Source organism: Armigeres subalbatus, unplaced genomic scaffold (assembly GCF_024139115.2).
Source record: "Armigeres subalbatus isolate Guangzhou_Male unplaced genomic scaffold, GZ_Asu_2 Contig1836, whole genome shotgun sequence".
Classification (NCBI taxonomy): Eukaryota; Metazoa; Arthropoda; class Insecta; order Diptera; family Culicidae; genus Armigeres; species Armigeres subalbatus.
In genome coordinates this window covers 26,681-45,152 of record NW_026942657.1, presented here as the reverse complement: position 1 = coordinate 45,152, position 18,472 = coordinate 26,681, and the positions used below count along the sequence as shown (strand labels likewise).

General features: G+C 42.4%; 1 protein-coding gene across 1 annotated transcript in view; it reads left to right on the top strand.

Annotated features, from left to right (window-relative positions):
• The first annotated feature begins 238 nt into the window (after window positions 1-238).
• Window positions 239-18,472, top strand: part of LOC134203393 (sodium-dependent nutrient amino acid transporter 1-like) — a 32,965-nt gene continuing 14,731 nt past the window's right edge. Inside the window, exon 1 of the mRNA XM_062678263.1 lies at window positions 239-381. Coding sequence (XP_062534247.1) covers window positions 331-381 — 51 coding nt within the window. The 5' untranslated portion in view covers window positions 239-330. The remainder of the gene's footprint in view (window positions 382-18,472) is intronic.

The following is an 18,472-nucleotide window of genomic DNA, read 5'->3' as shown; positions in this document are numbered from 1 at the left end:
CGGAAGCTGATGGCAGAGTGTTCTTCCAGGAATTAAAACACCTTCACGATGGAACCCATTCCGTTGGAAAAACGCAAGGAAGACATCATAGCAGTTCGTTCAAAATGAGGAAACCTCATTGTAGCCATAAACTGCATCTCAACGGTTCGTACATTTTGCAAACACTATAAACTTAATCGTTCTTGCTGGATTGCGGAGATCAGTTGCTCGACAAGTGTCCATGTGTTCGGATGTGCGAATGAATTAATAAGATTTCATTAGCCGTTTTCAATAAGTGATTGAACAAGTTTGTTAGTAAATTTCAACCAGAAGAAAGTAAGGAGTGCTGTGATGGATAACCAAACATACGTCGCAGATTCGCAAGTCGATCTCAGTGCAGTGGTATGTTTTAATCAGCAAATATTTCACAGAGAGTTTTGACGATTAAAGTGTAGCCCCATAAAAAATCTATTGGTGCACTGGTTTTTGGCAGGGAAACCCCAACAATCCGGAATGTAGTTACACGTGCAGTCCACATGATGCAGACGACGCCTCTTATTGGAAACGACCAAAACGTGTTTCCGATAAATGCATGTCGTCGGTCGCGTCGTTGCTGCCAGTGCGGTTCTCTGGCGGCTTATTCTGTTTTGATCCGGTACTTCGCAAAAGTTTACATGCAAATGAAAACGCGCGTGAAGTTGGCTAATGCCGTCTTAGCGGGCTGGTACTTCTGTAATTGATTGAAAGGAGTAATTTGTAGCAAAACTGATTGATTGATGAAAGTGATGATGTGATCAGTTGTCTAGACGTCATGTCGTCTACTTCTATAAACATCAGAACGCTGAAGAAGATAGTTTTTTTCGACTTAACACACAGTTTGTCGGTTTGGAAAAACCATCACACCTACGACTGCTCAGGTCATTTTCAATAATGGAAAAACATTGGGTTGAGGGTCTCCATTCTTCAGTTAGTCTTGCGAGCAAAGGCAAAGGATTGCTTATCCAGAGAGGACGAATTGTATTTATTGTACTGTATTCATGCAGTTGGCGGGCAGTTGGAGTTGCTAATAGAATATTAAGTTGGACAGTAGGCCAAGTTCCAGTTGAAATGTAGAGTTATTGATGGAGAAGAGGAAGATCACTGGGCTGAGTGCAGTCAACAGGAACAACGTCATGGTTAGGTTTGATCTACATTTATAGAACCGTAACCAAATACCGCAACTCGAACATATTCGAAAAGTTTTGGGCTATGGGCTATGTTTCACAAAGACTTTCTTTCATGATGGCCCAAAAACGGCAAGCTCGTTTTAATACAAAATTTCTTACATTTACATCGGCTGTACTATCATTGATGTCTACAAATGCGTATAGGAATATTTCATGGGCGTTGAATAGATGTCACCAATAAAAATCTCAAAAGCAGTTTCAGCGAAAATTGGGTATCTAACAGAACAAACTTCCGATGATTTCCAAAGGAGTTTCCGGTGGAAATGCTGAATATTCGCGTAGAAAATCAGTAGAAATGGTGGACATTTCTTAGAAATCTAAAAACACTTCCCGTTTACATTAAAGAGAACTCACCGAGGAAGTTCAGAAGAATTTCTGATGGAAGTTTTTTTCACAACTTTATCAATGTGAATTTTGCTTTTCACAGTGCTTCAATAAGTCTGGAAGTCCGAGAAACAGAGGCCAGTGAAAAAGGACCCGAGCAGTAAACACTGGTCATAGACAAGTTACTGTGACTTAATGTGTGGAACAAATCTAGTCAAATTTGAGTTGCTATAACCAAATCAGTCAGAATTGTGCTACTAGGGGAAGAAGTATTACTTGACGTACCCTAAACCCATTCTTATCAACAACAATTTGAATAAATCGAACACTAGTTAAATCATTTTTAAAATTTTGTTGAACTTATAACTTTCCAGGACATGCACCGTTGAAAAAAGTGTAACAACTTCGAGAAAAGTTTGCTTGTCGTTCACAACAACGGCTGTTCGGCCACATTGAGAGTTGACGTAAAGTCAATGTCAACTTCTCTCCACGAACAGCCTAGATAGCCGTGTGGTGTCGGCAGCCGGTTGTCTGGCTAGGAATAACGCTACGGATTGCCTGTTACAGTGGTAAAAGTCCACCATACAGGTGACCCCAAATTCTTGGTGTGATGCGGCTTTATGCTTACCGTGCCTATGAATGAATGGTTAGGGGGGTCTGAAAAGGACCTAACCGCTAACGGAGCCTGTGAAGCACCAGGGCACCCTTCACAGTATTGAGCCCTTATTGCGCTAACCGGAGCTATGGCGTAGTTGACTTTTTGCTTCTCCAGAATAATCGGCTACTCTTATTCAATCTCAACTTGAGGTTAAATAAGGGTGGGATTATGAGTATGTTTTTATTTAGTTTTTCATCTTATTGTCACCTATATGGTTTCGCTTTATGCGTTATACACATTGTACTTTGTATTTCGTCTTTGACGTTCTTGATACGATACCGACTTGATTCAACGTTGCTGTTCACATAAATGTTGAAGTTGTGGAGTGCATTATCTTAATTCGCAATGGCTACAGTTGGGACAGCTCAAATCAATCTCCAGCATAAAAGAACAGCAACGATTAATCTTTGTAGACTTATACAGAATGCAAATCCCAAGTGACTTTGGTACAGGAACCCTATTTTCGCAAGGGTAGCTTTTACCTAGGTAACCTAGTGAACCCGGTTTTTGCTGCTTTCAGTAATGAAATTTCAAACTCTCGATCAATGCCGCGTGCATGTGTACTTGTTAACAACGCTATCGTTGCTACACTTATCTCTGAACTAACAACCAGAGATGTATGTGCTGTCACAATTGATGCAACTGGCGGATCCCCCGTCAGGAAATACGTCTATTGTTCGGTTTATTTACCACATGATGAACCATCCCCTACGGATGCTTTCAAACAAGTGGTCAGTTATTGCACGTCAAAAGGCCTTCCGCTAATTGTCGGTAGTAATGGAATACTCAAGTAGTACCGAACTTGGTTTACTTAACATAGGCAATCGCCCAACCTTTATGGTATCTAATAGAGCAGAAGTATTAGACATAACTCTCTGCTCCAATAGAATCAGTCACGAGTTGACGAATTGGCATGTGTCAGATGAGGAATCCATATCTGACCATCGCTACATCTATTTTGATCAGTTGAATGTTTCTTCGCAGACCTTGCGTTTTAGAAATCCCCGTTCAACCAACTGGGATCTCTATATAGAATTGCTCTCGACAAAATTTCATTGATATTTACCATCCATTGAAATTCCTACCGACTTAGATGATGCCGTTGATACTACAACGTTGCATATCGTGGAAGCTTTTGAAGAAGCTTGCCCCTTGCGTTCTGTGAAAACCTCAAGAGGAACCCCGTGGTGCAATTCCGTTTTGGATAAGCTCAGGAAGCAGTGTAGAAGGAGTTGGAACAGGCGCCATTCAGTAGGGACGGATTCTTTCAAGTTGGATCGCAAAGCTTACAAGAAGGCTCTATGATCTGCTGAACGATTCGGCTGGAAAAACCTTTGTGCAAATGTTTCCAATTTGAGTTAAGCCACTCGATTGAATAAAATTCTTGCGAGATCCAAGGATTTCCAAGTTGGCGAAATTAGCAAGCCAAATGGCGACTACACTTCTTCGGACGAAGAAGTGTTAGAGCACTTATTTGATACACACTTCCCTGGATGTGTAGGTATAGCATCTTCGGATGTTCCTGATGTCTTTTCATGTAGTTATGGGTCTTGGGCTCAGGCTCGTAGAACCATAACTACTGAATCGATTCAATGGGCTCTTAATAGTTTTGCTCCTTACAAATCTACATACTTTTAGTATGCAGTTTTGCTACTGGTACAGTCTGACCTAATTTCTTCTGAAATGCTTAGAACGTATTATCGATCATCACATTCGTGATGACTGTTTGGCAAACATGCCTCTTCATGTTAATCAACATGCTTACCAATCTGGAAAGTCCACCGTGACTCTCCTATACAAGGTTGTCTACGACATCGAAAAAGCATTTGCTCAAAAGCAATCATGCTTGGGTGCGTTCTTAGATATTGAGGGTGCTTTTGGCAACTTGTCTTTCGATGCAATATTGGAAGCCGCACGTTGTCAAGGGCTTCCTAATATAATTACCAAATGGATTAACCAGATGCTTAAAAACCGACATCTCTACTCGACATTACGTCAAGCAGCGATTAGGAAATTAAATGTCTGTGGCTGCCCCCAAAGAAGAGTATTATCTCCACTTTTGTGGAACCTCGTTGCAGATATGCTATTGAGATTACTCAATAATGGCGGTTTTCCTACCTATGGATTTGCCGACGACTATCTAATATTGATAGTCGGTTTGTGTATTACTACTTTATTCGACCTGATGCAAAACGCTCTTCAGGCAGTCGAAAGTTGGTGTCGCCAATATGGCCTTTCGGTTAATCCGAATAAAACATCTATTGCACTTTTCACGGAAAAACGTAACCGTAATGGTATTCACCCATTACATCTTTTTACTCTGAAATCAATGTAACGGATCCAGGTAAAGTATGTGGGACTAATTCTTGATTCCAAGCTCTCCTGGACTCCTAACATTGAGTTCAGAGTCAAAAAACGTGTATGGCTTTCGGCCAATGCCGACAAACTTTTATTAAAACTTGGGTCTTAAACCTAAATATATCAAATGGATTTACACAACAGTTGTACGACCAATTTTGGCTTATGGATGTCTTGTGTGGTGGCAAAAGGGTGAAGTGAGGACAATTTAGTCTAAATTAGGCCATCTTCAAAGGATGTGCCTAATGGCAATGACTGGTGCGTTTTCTTCGACTCCCACGGCTGCTCTCGAGGTTCTTCTCGACGTTGTCCCACTACACATACATCTCAAACATGTATGTGTACTACTTAACGATTATGGGTTCTTGGTTTCATGGAAGAGAATCCTGTAAACCGCAGTTCTACACACACTTCGTTGTTACAACTCATGGTTGATTGGGACAGAATAGTCCTCGCTCCAAGTGATCTCACACTCGCTAGTAGATTTCCTTATAGAACATTTTCAACACAATTCCCCTCGCGGAATGAGTGGAGAGAAGTATGTCGGACAGTATTGTTTGTTACACTGACGGCTCCCTCTTCGCTGGTAGAGCAGGTGCAGGTGTCTAGTCGCGTGTGCCTAGTTTGGAACAGTCCCACTCACTGGGTAGACACTGCACTGTCTAACAAGCGGAAATATTTGCCATTATGTGTGGAGTGCAATCCGCACTGCAGAAACACATAATGGGCAAAGTAATATACTTCTGTTCAGATAGTCAAGCAGCTATCAAAGCCCTCGCTTCGGCTAACTCAAGGTCGAAGTTAGTAATCGCATGTCGAACTCAAATAGAGGAAGTGCTTTCAGTTAATACATTGCACCTTATATGGGTACCTGGCCATTCTTTCATAGCTGGAAACGAATTGGCTGATGAGTTAGCTCGCACTGGAGCATCACAAGACTTTTTTGGTCCTGAGCCAGCTATTCCAATATCTAAGTATTGGGTGAAGCGTTTGATTAGCTCTTGGGCTTCCACTCAGCACAAACGGTATTGGAGTAGTTTGGATTCATGTCGACAAACAAAATTGTATATCCGAGAGCCATCTCCGGTAGTAGCTAACTATTTAGCTAATCTGTCTAAATAGAATTGCAGTGTCTTAGTCAAGGCCTTGACAGGTCACTGCCGACTCAACTATCACATGGCAAATATTCAACGTGTTGAATCCTTTGTCTGTGATGGTTGTTAATCCGATTATGGAACTTCTTATCATCTGATATGTAACTGCCCAGTTTATGCGCAACTGCGTTTCCAAATATTTGGTAAACACTTACTAAGTGAAATTGACTACAGAAACCTGAACCTTCAAAGTATTCTGTTCTTCATAACCCGTTGTGGTAAGGAGCTATGAGCTTTTGTACGTGTTGTATACTTTGTATGTCCTCTTCAAGGGTCTCTTTCCCAAACTTCCCATTTTTCTCCCATCCATATTCCTTTCCTTTTTGTTCACTTCCTTTTCCGTCAGGTGCGTAATGAGAAAGGCTGTGAAGGCGATGGCACAAATCTCCCGAATTGAGGTGAACGTTGTGGGCAAGTTGGAGAAAAGTAGAAAAAGCTGATCATGATACTGGAGTTAGACTGGCACATTTTTCGATCATTGGAAGGGTGGGTTTTGAACCCATGGTGGAGATCAGAAGAAGCCCGTTCGCCTGCGAGGTGGGACTTACACCCAGGTTTGAGTTCCCGGGAAGCCCATGTTGGTGACTAAATTTGCTGATATGTCTCTTCGTCCAGTGGCCACTTTTATGCTATGTTTTGACAGGGCAATTGAGTTGAGCAAGTCACTTGAATTGAATGCGAATTGATTTTCTAAACACTATTACTCACTTTTCCTAAGACTTCCTCAAAAAGTGCCGAAATGAGAGGCTGACTCCTTCCTGTTAGCCATAGGATTAAGATAAGATCTCATATCTCAAAAACTATTAGTAAGAAGTCGAAGACATTCCATTAAAAAGGTCTAAATTATTGACTTTTATTAAATTTACATAAACATGTTTAACATTCAATTCGTTCAAGTGAGTCGAACACCAGCACGCAGAAAAGCGCTCTCGTATGCGTGAACCAGAAAAAAATACACCGTGATTTATGTCACGGATTCGGGAATACCAGTCACGTTATCCAGAACGTTTTCGAAAACATGACTGTTGTTCCCGACCCCGTGACCCAAAATTCACCGTGATCTTGTTAGTTTAATAATTCGTGAACGCTTTTATTCGCGTGCGTTAGGGTCTGCTGAAAATAAGCTTAGCCACAGGACGTCGGTAGACTCATCTCTATGTACGCACCACAGCCTGCCTAATCCTCCCGTCGACTCCTCGTTTCACCTCTGCCATAATCGCTCGAACCCATCACTTACGGCTACACGACCTCTCCAACTTCTAACGCAGGCCGCTCGCTGTGCCACTTCGTGCCGATTGATATATGATATATTGATATATTGATCGCTTATGGCATTCGGAACAAGAGCCATCTATCTGAAGTAGTCCACAGTCGGATAGTCATCCGGTGATTGTCTGCCTGAAATGAATACTTTTACGGTAACGGGACGAATCTTGTCGCAAGGAGTGGCTGTTCCTCAACGCCTCCGCTTCATCGTGGTTTGGCGTTATTGATTCGTCGTCCTGAGGTACTGAGGTACATAATTACCCTAGTAACATTATGGATTTATGATGGTTTTATAACACTCTTGAAGAGAAAGTTATGATATTCGAGGGCGCTATGAAACTTAAAATGTTACTTGGGTAGTCAATGGCCGAGAACTGACCATATCCTCTGCATCATTCAATAAAGTCAAAAATACTTCGTCGGCAGCCTACGTCCATTTTCTAACACCTCCATCACTATCGATCTCTCCCAAACGCCACCGAAATGGGGCGCCGAGTGTGGGTTGGAATTCCACCGTGTCCGGGAACTTTTCAACACCCCCAAACAGTCGATTTCTATTTTCTTCACGATCTCCTTGAGACAAGATTCGTCCCGTTACCGTAAAAGTATTCATCCCAGGCAGACAATCACCGGATGGCCATCCAGCTGTGGACTACTTTAGATAGATGGCTCATGTTCCGAAACAGATTAACAACGCACACCAACGCTTCTCAGTGCGCCGACCCACAACGATGTTGATCGGACCAAAGACCAGAAACCGCAACACGAACGGAACAAACTTACACATTATCTTCATCCAGCACCGGAGGCGGAGACAACTTGATTAGCGAGCTGGATCTCTCAAGTTCACCGGCCCTCCCCTCTCTGCATCTGCTTGGACCGTTACTTCGATTCGATTCTTTCTGCGCCAATCTCTACAGTAGACATTCGGCGACCTGGTACTCTTTCCTTGAAAAAGATTGCTCTGTACACCGCACTGTAACCGCTACCACTCGTCGATTGTTACCAACTGCCGCGTCGATTGGTAGTTCCTCGATCGCTAAATCTCGTTGTTTCCGCCGGATGTTGGAAATTAACCGAAAAACATTGGCGAATGTGCGGGCCGTAATGGTCCACTTTGAAATCCTGGTGCAATCTATTAATCAGCTCGATGGAACTGGAAGCTGCCAAGCTCATCAATCACTTACGGTTGAGGTGGCTCCGGGTTTAGCCACTTGCCTTCCGCCTGCAGCAAAAACTTTGGTTTGGTGAAACACGCGCTGGTGGACTCTATCTTCAATCCCTCCTTCCATTTCGTTAAGTCGTCTTCTATGTTTAGTTTTGTACGAACCCAATGCCACTCCATGGGTCTCGTACTTAAAATTTAGCCAATTAATATGCAACGAACACTATACCGGCGGTGATCTGACACAATCCAGGAATCCACCGGGCTTAAATCTGTCCAGATCTGAACACGCTTCACCGTCAAACTATGGTTCGCTCTAATTGTCTCAGCCATTCTCGCCTGTAGAACCACCGTCATCAGTTCCAGATGTGACGTCGAATACGCTCGCAGAGGTTCTACTTTCGATTTGGCTTGCACCAGAGAACATCGTGGAGTTCCATCGACCAGCATACGAAAATATGCCACACACCCGTACGCCCTTTCGCTGGCATGTACGGAGACATGTAGCTCTAATGAATCGTAGTCCAACGAACCGCCACCTCGAAAATAGTGACTGGGAATTGTCACCTGCTAAACATCTGGCAACAACGCTGTCCATCTCTGCCACTTCTTGAGACAATCGTCGTCGATCACTTCAACCCAATTGGAACCAGAGCGCCACAGATCCTGGATCAACAGTTTTCCCTAGATGGTGAACACCGTCAGCAGTCCTAGCGGATCAAACAAACTCATTACGATGCTGAGGACGATTATTTTGGTCGGTCGTTTGTACCCGGACAGAAACGGCTGTACAACGGGTGTACAATCTCCGGCAGTATGACAGTACATAAGTCGCAGCGCTTGCTTGTCCTCCGGTCAAATTTGCAGCTGGTGGAATATCTCTCGAATATCTCCGCCAAATCCGACTCAATACTGCGGAAACTTGCACACCATCGACGGCAGCAACGTGAGAAAGTTTGGACCTTTGGATATCTTGCGCAGTGGCTGCAGCATCCCACACTAGGCAAACTTTATTCGGCTTCTTCGGGTTGATCACGACGTTCATGGGTAGGTACCAGATTGTCTTCTGGCCAGTGTCTCTAAACTCTTTCGACAACGCTTCATGGCAGTATCCTTTGGCATGATACTCGATGAGTTGATTCGCGACGTTTTGCTGCAACTGTGGATTTTGTGACAAAAGTTTTTTCAATGTTTTCGTCAGTATTCGTAGAATCATTCTCAAATCTCACTCACCGAAGCCTCATGCGCGAGCTGACTCGCATGCGCATCGTTTCGTTCATTTGCCGAAAAATGATTTCGCCCCAAAAAGTGGCAAAACTCAACTCATGGATTTTCCTAGGTGGGACAACCAAAGTATTGTCCTACTCATGATTATGGTAGGATGAAGTCAATGCCGGTGCCGGTCTAGACAATTTTCGGATTGGAAATTATCTCGACTTCCCTGGGCATAAAAGTATCATCGTGTTAGCCTCATGATATACGAATGCAAAAATGGTAACTTGGCTTAGAAACCTCGCAGTTAATAACTGTGGAAGTGCTTAATGAACACTAAGCTGCGAGGCGGCTCTGTCCCAGTGTGGGGATGTAATGCCAATAAAGAAGAAGAAGAAGAAGAAGAAGAAGTCAATGCTGGCAAGAATCTGTGTATTAGCAAATGGTTATTTCAAAGTTAATTAAAGTTTTAACACTAATCATATATAATTCTGCGATTAATGATGTTTCTGTTCATTTAGTAATTTGAGCTCGATGTAGTATGTCAATAACTCACTCCAGAGCAGTACGGCGAAGGTCGTGATCGTCATAAAACAGAGAGCAAGAGCATTTTTATATCTCAGATGTAATGCTTTGTTTTAAGGTCACTCCTGACAGAATCCAAGTTTAATTGTGCTCGCGTTTTCGGGGGCACACCACTCGATACGGAAGCAACACACAACTGTCATTTTTATTATTTCACGCATGCTGCGACGCAGCAAAGCTAAATCAACAAAAATGACAGTTGTGCGCCACCTCTGAATCGAGTGGTGTGCCCCCGAAAACTCGAGCACTTTTAAACTTGAATTCAGTCAGGAGTGACCTTGAAATTCAAATTTCCAAATTAGTTTGAAAGATGACTAGTGGATAAATTAATTATATTCCTTTTATCCACCAAGTCGAAAGTGATAATAAACACAACAATAAAGCAGATATTTCACACTTTCATGCGGAATACGGAATAAAATTTTTTTTGAGATTTTTGTAGCATGCCTTGCATCCTACGCGTTTCTATAGACATTGAAAGGGGCAGATAGGTAAGCATCGCGTAACATCTCTCATTGAAAATGAGGAATAGCAGGTGTTGAAACGCAAGTTGCTATAACTAATCGATACCAAAATTCCAATCATTTAGCCTAAGCTACTGTAATAGACTGGCCCAGAAAACAAAAAGTTGTTAATTTCCACGGGGCCCCCCCCCCCCCCCCCCCAGGATTGTGTCTTTTGGTGAGAAAATCAATCTCTCAAAATTTCAGCTTAATCGGTTGTTGCATAAGCTGGCACATTTGATTTGAAGTTTGTATGGGGATTTCAGTCAAAATATATAGGAAAATACACCTCTGTTACTCATTCGATCTTTAAATCGGTTCTGATTGCTCGATTGAGCTCAGAATTGCAAAAAGGGTAGTTGGTATGTATTTCACAGAAGATTGTACGATGATTAATTGAACTTTTGTATAGTTTTACTTATAGCCCCATACTAAGCTGGGCCAGTCTACACTGTAACTATTAGAACGATTAGGCAAAGTTGTAGCAAAACCTTCGCACAAGAAATCTACCATAAAGACATGTAACAATAACATAATTTAGGAAGTTTTTGGTCTCAGATTTCGATTTATCTTTTGAGGTTTGTATACAACTTTTTCCGGAAGCAGTATTCTGTAACAATAACAATAACATGTAAAGTTATTGACAAAGTCCTAATTGATCGAACCCAGTTTAATAAATGATCGAAAACATCATTGGTCTGAAGCTTTTCCAAAAACTCTGATTAATTACAATTATTAGAAGTTATGACAAATAAAGCAAGTTTAAACGAAGTATTAGATGCCCACGAAAAAAAGTTATATACAAACCTCAAAAGATAAATTGAAATCTGAGACCAAAAACTTCCTAAATCTCGCTTGATATCTGGACCTTAAAGGATAATGAGCTTCCTAAGGGATTATTTGACAATCATGCGATTTCTTGACAATTTGCTTTAAATCGCTAGATCTATAACCATGTCTGAAAGTTATTTTAATCCTAGCAGTTAGAAACCGTTAATGATTTATACCAATTTCTGTGAACCGTGATTTCTACTGAAATCTTGTAAAGATTTTCTATTATTATCATAAAAACTAGTCGACCTGACAGACGTTGTCCTGCATAGTAGGCGAGAATATGCGTTCCGAACTGCCCTTGCAAAGTTCGCATAGGAATCACAATTTTAGTTTTTCACGATTTGCTCAACTTTACTCGTAATTTTCACATTAGGAAATATTATAGATAGTGGAATATATAGATGAGCGAAGATAAATCCTCTGTCTCCAAACGAACTGTCAAACGTGTCTCCAAACGAGCATGACGTCACGATTTCAATGGAAACGTTAAGGGCTGTGACGTCATATGCGCGTGTGCACGGGCAAAAAAATCGACTCAGCCATGCTTTCGCTCATCTATAGATTCTACTATCTATAGGAAATATCATATAAACCCGTCGGAAACTATAACGAATGTTTCTGCTTAAGAAATGAAAATATTCATCCAGTCGTTTTCGAGTTATGCGGATACGAACAAAGACCATTTCATTTTTATATATAAGAGATAACTAGATGTTTGTCTTGCTTCTTGGATGGCCTTAGTATTTTTTGGAAAAGCAATATGTATCATGAAAATCGAAAAAAAAAACGGAACGGTTATGCTATCAGTGGTAGTGTAAGGTAGAACGTGCATCGATTTCTCAACATCAGATCTGTTGCCCAAATCAAAAACAAGCTCGGTGCTCTAGTGACTACCGATTCTGCCTATAAGCAGGAAGTCATGGGTTCGATCGCAGGCTCATCCCATTCCTATTATGTATGTCTTAGTTCTTCGAATGTTCCGAGTTTCGAACGATTCCTACTGTTAAATATACCTTCCGCACTAACAGTGGTTCCTATGAAGGGGGTTGTATGACATTCGCCAGAAAGTCATTTGCCAGAAGGCCTTTTGCCAGAATCAATTTGCCAGAATGGACCATTCCCCAGAAAGTCGTTTGCCAGAATACACCATTCCCCAGAAAGTCATTCGCCAGAATGCACCGTTTCCCAGAATTGGTCGTCACCCATTTGTCATGTGCGCGTTTGCCCAGTATGCGCAATAATTCTTAACGCCATGAATTTTAGGCATAACTATGAACAGAGTTAAAAGAGACGGTCATTTGGCATAAGAGACATTTTATATAATTTGCTTTGTTGTTGTTGTATAGTTGTTTTCTACTGAGGAATAAAACACCGCCCCGGTCGATAATAGAATTGAAAATACCTAATCTGTACATAAGACATAAGTATAGCAGCTTGCCTGGATTAAATAAAAAATGGCGGATGTGATCCTTTCTTTAAAATAGGTGTTTGCCCGGATTAAGGAAATAGTGGGTGTGACGACCCCTTGGTCGGCGCGCCTCACTTACTAGCACAATAGGATGTGCCTTGCAACACGCCTATACATCAATAGACATCAATGTCAACGCCAACGGACATGCGAGGTGAAGAAGGCTGTTAGAAGTGAAATGAAATATAAAACGGAATTGCATAATTACTAAAGAAGTTCATTATTACTTAAATTACGATATAATACCCTAAATTGAGCTAATTTGATGCCCATGAAGTTTATTAAGTTCAGCAGTTTCGGTGAACTATTAGCATAGGTTAACTTCACAAGATTGTTTCTATCTAATTCTTAATCCTCCTGTAACCAAACAACGGTTTGGACCGAACCAGGCAGTAAAAGATTAATGAAAGTAGAACTCGTAACCGATACTTTAACGTAAGAATTTCCTGGAAATAAAACCTGAAAGAACTAAATGAAGTTTTTATCGGTCGATTAAACGATTAAAAACTCGGAAATCCCTTCTTTCATTGAGCGCCTACAGTGGGTGTGATCTCTTCTTTAAAAATAGGCGCTTGCCCGGATTAACGCAATGGTTGATGTAATTCCTTCTTTAAAAGTAGGTGCTTGCCCGGATTATGGCAATGGTGGATGTGATCCCTTCTTTAAAAGCAGGCTCTTACCGGGATTAAGGCATCGGTTGATGTGAACCCTTCTAGCTGGCGATTGCCAGGATTAAAACAATGGTGGATATGATCACTTCTTCAAAATAAGGCGCTTTTCCGGATAAGGGTAATTGTGCATGTAATTCATTCTTTAAAAGAAGGCGCTTGCTCGGATCAAGGCAATGGTGGATGTGGTCCCTTCTTTGAAAGTAGGCCTTTGCCTCAAATAAAGCAATGGTGGATGTGATTCCTTCTTTAAAAGTATGCGCTTGTCCAAATTAAAGCAAAAGTGGATGTGATCCCTTCTTTGAGAATAGGCGTTTGTCAGAAATGAAGCAATGGTGAATATGATCCATTTCTTAAAAAAAGGTGCTTGCTCCGATTAAGGCAAAGATAGATGTTATCCTGGTGTCCTCCTTAGCCTAGCGATAAGACGCGCGGCTATAAAGCAAGACCATGCTGAGGGTGACTGGGTGCGATTCCCGGTGCCGGTCTAGGCAATTTTCGGTTTGGAAATTGTCTGGACTTCCCTGAGCATAAAAGTATTAGTGTTAGCCTCATAATATACGAATGCAAAAATGGTAACTTGACTTAGAAACCTCACGGTTCATAACTGTGGAAGTACTAAATGAACACTAAGCAGCGAGGCGACTATGTCCCAGTGGGGATGTAATGCCAATGAAGAAGAGGATGTTATCCCTTCTTTGAACGTAGGTTGCCCATGTCCGTGTTTGAATATGTCAATTGTGGATATGATTTCTTCTTTAGAAATAGACATTTTGCCTAGACTTGTATATATAACTTCTTCAATGAAAGCAAATGGCGTCTAGTATGATTTAAAATCATATTATCAAATTGTAGATATGATTTAATTTTGAAATGAAGTCTGCGTCTGGAATGAGACGAAGAAATATGATATCCATTCGTAAACAGTTTGTGTGGTATTAGACAAACAAGGTTTTTTTTGATAATTAGTATCCATCTTTCTGAAAATTGTCTAATATGTTAAATAATCCCTTTTATGAAAATTAGTTATACCGCAAATCCCTTCATTATTGAATAATGCCAAATCCACCAAATAATGCAAAATTACCTTCTTTATATATTTTTTTCTATTCTTTAGCCATCAATAATAATTGGAATTTCCAGTTTTACTATTTCTGGGGAATGGTACATTCTGGCAAATTACATTCTGGCAAATGGTCTATTCTGGGGAATGGCTTTCTGGCATATGGTCCATTCTGGCAAATGGATTTCTGGCAAAAATCATTCTGGCAAATTGATTCTGGCAAATGGTTTTCTGGCAAATGGCATACAATCATGAAGGGTGGTGCCTGTGAAGAGTCATAGAGTTCTCTGTACCTTCATTCACTGGGTGTCTATTCTTTCCCCTAAAACATTCGCAAACACATGGCCAGGACAAATATCGACTGTTGGAGGGTGCTTCTGTGGTAACGGATGGAAGAGATGCTACTCTCATGCAACAGTCTAGGCTTGTAACAACCACGAATTTGTGCGAATCGCTTAATGCTAATGCTTTCCTATTTGTCCTACCCACGACTCGAATCGTGGATGCGCCTCTGCTCTGGGCCATGAGTCGGGTGAGGTTTGCCTCGCGCTTGATTTGAATCGTGGATGAGAGTTGAGTTTTTACCATTACTGGTCTTCATACGGCGCGCCGCCATCGGGTAACTATCTGGAAACGTCGGATTGTCTTCCCTCCACAGCTTTCCGGTCTCTTATATTCGGCTAGTTGTGCTCTCTAGAGCTCGTCGATTCCGAAAGTACCTCTACTGTAACCCCAGCCTCTTCAAGCATGTAGTGCGACTTCAGTAGGTCGTACAGCTGCTGATTGGATATACCGACGCACAAATGATGACCAACGTACGCTGTTCTTACACTTCCTCATTCCTGCGGACTATATACCGTCCAACCAAATTTGGATAAGGATGCTGTCGGCTCCAAAAGATGTAGGTGTTTCAAACCTATCAGGATCTTTGGCGATTCTCTCGAGTACTCCACTAGTGGAAGGTTCCGTAGGTGACTATACCGCACCGCTAGTTCGCGGAGTTCCTGATCGGTAACTCCTTCTTTGATCCGACGACGGATATTCTCAGCCTGCACATCACCGAATCTCTCTCCAACTTACTCATCCTGCCGTCTAGGTCACACGGAGTGGGTGTGGTTTCCCGTTGGCTTTCAGATGACTTGCGATGGAGCCCTCGATGAACGAGAACGAGCTACCTTGAAGGCCATGGTAGTGACTGACCTTCCCCCATAGTTCAACGTCACTGGAACTATCCAGAAGATGATAGGCGTATGCATACTTCTGTTGTGGTCGTTGCACACAATGGAGCATTGTGTTGTGCTCGCCGGGTCATTGACACCTCTTCACTATACACCGGATGTTCGCATTGCACCTACTTTCCCCATGGCCTTTCAAGCAGAGCACAGCTCAAATCGATCCACCACTTCCAGCCGTTGAGAAATGCTCATTTTCCGGAACTCGTTGCAATTCCGCAGCCGATGATCCGTACATTGACAAACTGGACACATATTTCTTGTGTCAAGAGTCTTCAGCGTGTGCATGTATGTTGCTCTCGTATGCCTTCTGCTTTCCTCCTCTGGCCTTTACAGGACGATTACGGGCGAATTCAGTTGAGGCAACTTTTCGACCAGCTCGTGGATCAGCAAAGGGTTAGATGTTCGTTGAGCTGTGTCGCTTCGGGATGGTCGCATAACTGCGGAACTACCATCCCGAAACAGATGAACGGCTCTAACCGGTCCGCTTTTGATGGATCTGGCTTTCGCACTTTCACTAGCAATGTGTTTACTGTTTAGCAGCTCCTCCGGCCGCCCGTACAGCATTTGCAATGTGTCGATGATTTGCGGTACTCCTAGCGGCAACAGAATCCGAGTACACACCGTCTCTCTAGCAGGGCTTCGCAAGCTCTCCTGCAGTCATGCCAGGTTCTCCAGATTTGAAACCCTGCACGCTTTTATCGTCGTATTGAAACTACTTATGATTGTGATTGTGCTCATCTGGCCAGCCGGTGAAATTGGGCAGCATTCGAGGATGAAACTGATCAGCCGATAGTTGAACTTCCGTGGGCGTTACTTCTTCTTGCGACCGGTTACGCTTAATTCTTTTCACGGAAACTTCTTCTTATTCTTTCGCCCTCTTCTTCTTCTTCTTCGTGATGCTCTTCTTCCGATTCCCTGAATCCAGTCGATTCCTTTTCTTGTGAGCTCTCTTCGTCCCTTTCGGTTCGGTTGGTCACACTTGCACAGGACTTCACCACCGTGATCGCTAACTGCTTCAGTTCAACGATCTTCTTCGCTCCAGTCGCAAACGTGCTTGATTACGGAATAGCTATCGGAGTGGAATTCACTGGTCCTTTCGATGGATGTTCGATCCCCATCGCTTTTGTGGCCTTTCCTTTTGATGTCACCGTTTTCGCTTCTTTCTGCCACTCCAGCTCTTGGATCTCCTTTCCCGTTTGCGCTTCTTTGACGCTGAGTTTATTCAGCTGATCATTCAGCATTTACTTCTTCAAATTCTTCTTCTTCTTCTTCTGGAAAGCTGCTTTCGAAGCAATCTTCATTTCTATAATCTGCTTCTCTATTGTTCACTTCATCTTTATCTTCTCGTTTTCGAGCTCCATTTTGGCCTTGGCCAACGCCAGCCGCTTATTAATTTATTATTATACATCAACAGGCCTGTTGTAAGCTGCCCCAATGATGTTATGGATGAAATATAATATAATACAATAGTCATAATAAGAGCATACAGAGAGTCAAGTCCATGGCAACGCACATTAATATAGCTAACAAGGTTATTATTAAAAAAAAAAAACAATGAAATTTACGCCGGAGAACCTTTCGGGACAAATGGAAATCGAACACTTGGGAAACTCGATTGAATATCCACCGCAAACCGCCTAAAGCTCCTTCCTGACCGTAATTCGTTCGATGGTGTCTTGGCCTCAATATTGCATAGTTACGAAGAGCTCTCGGACGAGCGTTCAGGTTGAATCAACCCTGCCTTGTACGACGTCAGAAATGGTCAATGCTATGGTGACGTTCCTTCTAACTTGCAAAGTGTCAAGGTTGATCAGGCTACAGCGGCTCTCGTAGCTTAGTAACCGGAAAGGGTTTGAGCTCGTTCTAGTAAGCTGTCGGTAACATATGAAGTTAGGCACAGTAGATTTGTCGTGGTGGATCGACCGACAATGAACCCATATTGATCATCGCTCAGGTACTGCTTACAATGGCATTGGATCCATGACAACCAACTCAAATTAGCTGGAAAATGCATCGAAGTGGAGAAAGCATGGAAACGATCTGTGTTTCTTGAGTAATGAGGAAGGTGGACGGAATCCCATCGGGGCCTGGATGGAATGAGGATTTCAATCTGGTTGCGGCATTGGAAATCGTCGTGTCTGAAACATCCACGCTGCTTAGCGGCTGATTTGTGACCGGAACATTCTCTGCGGCAAGTGAGATGTGATCGGCAGCTCTTCATTTGAGAAAACGCTGGTAAACTTAGCATAGAACATGCTACAGATATCTTGTTGCGTCGAGGCCGATACGTCGTCCAATACCATAGAGGAAGGCAATCCTTTCTCCTTGCGTTGCTCTTTACGTAATTCCAAAAGGATTTTGGATGTGATCCGAGCCTAGATTGAATTCCCTGCTCGTATCGGTGATAAGAGGTCTTACTCAAGCGTTTGTATTCGTAGTTGAGCCGGACATAGTGTTGTTTCAGCGGGAGTGTACGATATTTGGTAAATCTTTTGAGTGCGGCCTTTTTCATTCTTTTTGGCAAAAGTAATTCATTTGTCATCCAAGGAACGCGGGAGCCATCGCGAACAATTTTCTTCGGGAAATGCCAATCTATAACATAAGCCAAGACGTGTAAGAAAGTTTGTGCAGCGAGATTGACGTCGTCTGAATCCAGAATATGCTCCCAATCCAAATTAGACAACACAGCTTCTATACTACGATGGTTTACCTCCCGAAAATCTTACGAGCTGCCGATGAAGTGATGGAGAATTCGAGAAAACCATAATTCTTGA